The 6,037-nt window shown below is 44.7% G+C and overlaps 1 protein-coding gene across 1 annotated transcript; it reads right to left on the minus strand.

The window, feature by feature from the left end:
• Positions 1-1,835: 1,835 nt before the first annotated feature.
• On the minus strand, positions 1,836-3,525 carry LOC123142198 (mitochondrial metalloendopeptidase OMA1-like). The gene is made up of 3 exons (XM_044561197.1): positions 2,558-3,525; positions 2,319-2,470; positions 1,836-2,227 (listed from the first exon to the last, which is right to left on the minus strand). Exons 1-3 carry the CDS (start codon positions 3,350-3,352, stop codon positions 1,981-1,983), a joined length of 1,194 nt encoding a protein of 397 aa, XP_044417132.1. The 5' UTR covers positions 3,353-3,525; the 3' UTR covers positions 1,836-1,980.
• Positions 3,526-6,037: the final 2,512 nt, after the last annotated feature.

Here is a 6,037-nt window from a genome sequence, read left to right on the forward strand (position 1 = left end):
AGCGCAAAAGGGATATGGTCATGGAAAGAGCGCTAAGTATGTAATACCTGCTAAACGCAACTGAGTTGCTTCTTAATCCATGGTTACTGTTGATGCTCTCTCACCACTTAATTAGAAGACACACTTTGTCATGCTTTTGCTCAAGGCCCAAGCAAGAAGCTTGCCGTCAGTCAAACCACAATCATGCAAGTCACAGGCTCACAGCACATACGCCGCACGCGGCATGTCCGACCACTGAATGGAACCATTCAAGCCAGCCGGACTGCGCTGCTTGCATTGGCTCCAGACCCCTTCTGGTGCATACGAAGCAGCACCACGATGAGCTTCAGTACCTGCTTCACCGAGGCAATCCGAGTATCCGTCTATAGTGTTTGTTTCTAAGAGCAGCTTCGTTCGTGCAGGAAGAACACTTTTCCATCTATGTACCGTCTCCGAAATATTTTCCGTTCATATAGGAGTACAACGCAAACACTTTTCTGTCACTAAATGTAGGTTGGTTCTATTCTCACCACATGGGATCCAAGACATGCTCGTTTCCCAGTGGAGACGAACTAGTACTTCTCCATCGCCATGACCCCCTCCCCTTTAAACCATGGAAGCTCAGTTTAGTTTGTCAGCTCCGGCTCCATGCCTGGCGACATTTGACTTCTCTGGCGGCCACACCTCTCTTCGCGGCACTGCCGGGCAGCACCGGCACGATATGGCGGCAGTTCCTCCTGATCTTCATAACTTCTTTGATGGCCAATACGGCAACGAGGTGGATGATCCCCCAGCGGCATGGTCACCGGTGTGAGACAACAGAAATCATCACGACGCTTGTGGTCACGCTAATAACTACCATTGTCATCCTTGCCATTGGATATGCCCAATCAAAGAGAAGTAATACCTTTTACGGATTTGCTAGTTCTTGTGTCTGAATGAGAATTAACAGTCCAATAAAGGCGGAATATTTTTTTAGTGGAGGTGGCATTCCCGTCTATATTGAGGCGTATGTGGTTACTTCGTCAATATCAACACCTGACTTAGTCTCTCAGATGTGCTCATACAGGTATGGCGTGCGTGCGTCCATAGGGGTGAGTGTAGTATTTTTTTTTAATAGTTAGGATTGCTTACCACATGTGTCACGTGGTGGGCGTATGTGTCTATTTGTGAGCTTCTATGTCTATATTATGTTTCTAAAAGAATCTCATCTAACTCCCACACCATTTAATTAATCGGACAAAAAAAATCTTCACCAATCTCATGTAAAATCAAATGATGTAGGAGTTAGATAAAACTGATCGATGAGAGCTAGCCATACCCTAGTTTTTTTTTTTTTTTTTGACCTGAGCCACACCCTAGTTTCTATTGTAACCGCCCCTGCACCCCCGCGTGAAGCAGTACATATGCCACTTAGGTGATAAGCCATATGCATCAGGGGGTCGTCATCCCAAGTATCGTTTGGGCCAATACCACTTGAGAATTCATTGTCATTTGATCGACTACACTCTACCATCAGCGGTGAGAGCCATAGGAATGATTATTTCAACCCATACTCGTCGGTGTCTATCTCTGTTCTTCTCGCATCTCATTGTTCAAAGCCAAAGGACTACTACAAAAATAGCATGAGCAAAATTCTTTTTCAGAAAAAATTATATGTGTATTTCTTGGCCTCCAATTTATCAATCACTTACTAATTGAGTAGATTTTCAGAAAAAGAATACATATTATTGATATGGTTGCCAGTTGGCCACTGCATCGAAATGTTGAGGACAACCACGAGATAATTTATGAGTCCGAAAATTTATAACCCCCCCCCCCCCCCTCCCCCCCTTAAACAGTACCATCAACTCACACATGTTTTATTGCCTGCACCCAATGACGAAATCATGGACATCAACCCGAAATAAGAGACTATCAACTGAAATCGACATCCTCTTCTTTTCAGAAGAAGAAGGTAAAAGAAATCAACCCTTGAGTCTTGACAAAAAAAATGACGAATCATTCAGTTTCTTCTATTCTTGCTCTTGCTTCTCTGTACAATGCCATCGCCTTCTCCATGACCTTGGGCTCCGCTAAAAGCCGCGATCTTTTCTCGCTGGAAGGATGAGTATTTTTGTACTGTTCCAATACCGATGTGTTCCCACTGATCTTTCCTAGCTTCTCGTAGAAGCCAGGAGCTATGCGTGGATCGAAACCAGCAGCTGCGAGCAGCAGGATTCCGATGTGATCCGCCTCAATCTCCATCCTACATAGGCAACATTTATATATCGACCATGAAGAACAACTTTAACAAGGAAATAATTCTAAATCAACATGAACGATGTGAAAATATATACTTTCGTGAGAAGGGCAAAGTGAGGACGTATTCGGTCAGATCATTGACCATCTTTGAGTCATCAGTGTCGATAGTCATTAACGCCCGCAAAATGGCGGTCCACATGTTCTTGGTGAACGTCTCGGCAATGTGCCTTGCAATAACGTGCGCAATCTACAAAAGACAAAATTCAACAGCCACGTCAGCTGGCAGATCGATCATCCGAGCCCAATAGGGCAACCAAACATCCTGACTGCCTACCTCGTGCCCTAGCACCGTGGCGATCTCAGCATCAGTGTTGAAGTGGTGGAGCAACCCAGTGTAGACTACGATCTTGCCACCGGGCAAGCACATTGCATTCACCGGCTTATCGTCGACGACGATCACCTCCCACTTGAGCTCGTCGAGATGCTTCGTCATCGGCTGCGCTCCCCAAACCTTCCTTGGCTTCTTCTTCTTCTTCTTCTGCGCTGCATTGGAGCTCCAAATTGCTTCGTCAAGTAGCTTATCATTGTCATCGCTGCCGAGGCCGCGGCGGGCAGCGCTGATTATCTTGGTGGAGATGCCGGTGACGCGGATGGTATCCGAGTGGGACGTGGGGAGGACTTTCTTGCCCAGCTCCTTCTTGAGGCGGGCAAACTGCGCCTCGCCGAGGTTGCGCTCTTCCTCGGACGAGATGACGACCAAGTGGTGGCGGTTGGTGTAGGGCACGGTCTCAATGGTGCCGTCGCGGATCGTGATGACCACCCCTCCGACGAGCATGACTACCGCCATGACTGTTCTGGCGGCCTCGTCGGCGGAACTTCTTTTTCGCCTGTAGGAGTAGTAGCGCGGGATCGCTAGCTGTGACGGCGGTGGTCGACGGCCGAGGACAGGGTTGGGGCGGAAGAGTACGCCTCGGCCAGATGATTGCAGGGCATCGTGAGATCGCCGCGTGCATGGCGCATGGTAGTAGCGCCGGGCGGTTGGTGGTGGTGCAACAGGCGTTGGGACGGCCGGCTTGGACCGGAGTAGCCCGGACAGGGAGGGGCGCAGTTTCCTGATAAAGATGCTCATGTTCTCTCGGTTAGGTTTGGTCTATCTTTTGGGGGCCGAGCCGCCGCCGCTCGCCGGGATGCCTCTTGGGGGACGGGCGCTTTTCCTTCGTATCGTACAGTCGTCTACGTCGTGGCGTGCTCGACAAGTTGCCATGGATTATTAGGGTTGCGTCATATCTGTAGCCTGTTGGTCTCGATCAATCCAGTCTGCGAGGGAGAGCCCAGACCTGGAACCCGAACCGAAGGCTTATGCATACGTAGGCCAGCCGTACGTACTGGCCCACGATTCCAGTAGTGACCATCATGCGTAGTTTTCAACTAAATATCTGAAAACCACATGAAAAAAAAACATGATACATGTGATAATCAATCCAAACTATTAAGAAAAAACTAACTATCTGAAATTCCGGTGCTTTGGGTGGATGTCAAAGATATTCATAGCTTCGAAATTTTGAGCCAGGTTTAAACCAATTCCAAGCAAAAAAAAACCCAGTTAAATTACATCTAAATTATGTGAATTATGACAGATCAAATATCTAAAGATTTTTTAAAATCTCTGAAATTTCGAAATTTGTGGTGAGGTCCGAATTCTTTTCTGCTACTGGATTCTTAAACCATGGTAAGTCTTCATTGGAACGAAACCAACCTTGGATTTCTTGCTCTGAAAGGATATCTAAGCCAGCTTCTGGGGGATGTTTTGAACGAGCGGCCACGAACCGGGTCAATCTGCGCTCCCCATCACTGTCCATCAGGCAGGTGCCCATCCCAATTCCATTTTTTAGCGGTTTACGCTTTGCACGACATATATAAAGGTTCACTAGTGCTTATCACAACTTGGGTTAAGAGGTGAAACAATGCCAGATGAAGACCTCTTCAACCAAAACATCAACCATAAATAAATAAATGCTCAATCTAGGTTAATTTTGAATGCATAACATATATCTTTCTAGCTTTAGTGGCAATCCCAGAATGGTTATCCATATTTTTGAGTAACTACTTAACGCCCGTATGTTATAGTGGAAATTTTTAGCAATGAACTTATGAAAAATAAAACTAGAATATATGATAATAGTACCGCATCATGTTTAACCTAGAGGTAAATTAATGGAGGGTGGATGCAAGTTCAACTATTTATTATTAATATATAAAAATAAAATTAATGATGTGGATGCATGTGGTGGGAAGTGGAAAGTGATTGATTGCATGCGCTTGATTTTGTGAATGCTTGCATGTGCATTTAAATGAGAGATAGCATGCATGAGACATATGTGATGAAGTGGATAGGATATGTTAAGATAACTAAGTTAGTGGGGACAAAGTGTAAGTTGCCCTAAGTAGCCGAGAGCCCTAACATTTTGTACAGCTAGTCTAGAGCGTGAAAAGAGAAGAAAAATACCAATAATATTGTACGAAAGTGCCATCCTGCTCGGGTGGAATGCACCTGGGTTAACAGTAAATTCAAAGAAATAGCCAAAACAATTCAAAAAATTCTGATTTGTCCAAAACAATTCAAACAATTCAAAGAAATGCACCCGGAGGTAGAGGGAGATGTCAATGCGAGAGGCAGACCGCGAAAGACGGCTAACGCCGGCCGCGGTGGCGCGCAATGTCGTCATTATTGGTGGTACGCGGTAACTAGCTAGAGAGACGGAGATGTTTCTCAGTGTTGGTGTAAATATATACTAGTATACCGACGGGATGTTCAAAAAATCCTAAAAAAATGGTAGTATAAACATTTCTTGGGCTCTAATTCATCGATTAATAATTCTGTGGAATCAATCGCATATATAGGATTCCTTTCTTTCCTTTCCTGATTCAAAGTGATTGAAAATGGACCCCAAAAAAGATCTCATCATATATATACGATTCCTTTCATTCCTTTCATGCGATTCAAATCGGTCGTCACCAAAATATACCATATTTGTACAGAACGCCATATATCAATTTCCTGGAATCCAATCAATACAGAATTAATTAGCTGCTACATACCATTTCTTGGACTCCATATATTCTTTTGCGGAAAATACTTTTTTTGTACTATATGACTGAATCACCTTGGATGTTGGTATGATGATACTATAATATATTGAGGTTTTCCTTTAGAAACACCATTACAACATATAAACGAGCGTGCACACACACTCACAGAGCGCCTATTGAAGACCAATTTTGCCGAGCTTCACGGTTTACGTCACTACGGTGCCTTGTTATCGACGTGGACGTAACCTCCCACTGAAAAAATGTGTGTTAATGAGGCAAGAAAGTTGGTGGGCCGAGGTGCCTCTGGTACCTGATCTGAATCATAAAGAAGAAGACATGTTTGGCATACTCGAACAAGGAAGATGAATTGTTGCGTTTGACATGCCTCAGTACTATTGTTGATCGATGTTTCAAGGTACAAAGGGGTCTGTACTTTGGCAAAGTGTGAATGATCGGTTCCATGAGCAAAAGTACTACGAGCCCTACAACAAAGAAGTGATCCATAATCGCAACCTGAAGCCGCTAAGCCATCAATGATACACCATTCAAAAGAGCGTCAATAATTATTGCGGTGCGTATGCACAAACGGAAAACCGGTGGCAAAGTGGTATGTCACACCTTGAGCTCGTAAGTTTTGCATCGTGTTGGTCTATGTGTTAGTCATTTGATTGATTTACTCTATGTTGCATCGTGTTGCTCGTAAATTTTGCATCATGTTGCTCTC

Source organism: Triticum aestivum, chromosome 6D (assembly GCF_018294505.1).
Source record: "Triticum aestivum cultivar Chinese Spring chromosome 6D, IWGSC CS RefSeq v2.1, whole genome shotgun sequence".
Classification (NCBI taxonomy): domain Eukaryota; kingdom Viridiplantae; phylum Streptophyta; class Magnoliopsida; order Poales; family Poaceae; genus Triticum; species Triticum aestivum.

Excerpts from the sequence above, each read along its gene's own strand:
- LOC123142198 (XM_044561197.1), bottom strand. The coding sequence starts at position 3,352 with ATGAGCATCTTTATCAGGAAACTGCGCCCCTCCCTGTCCGGGCTACTC. Across the intron at positions 2,471-2,557 it reads CCACGGTGCTAGGGCACGAG|ATTGCGCACGTTATTGCAAG; the intron begins GTAGGCAGTCAG and ends TGTCTTTTGTAG. Across the intron at positions 2,228-2,318 it reads ACTTTGCCCTTCTCACGAAA|GATGGAGATTGAGGCGGATC; the intron begins GTATATATTTTC and ends TTGCCTATGTAG.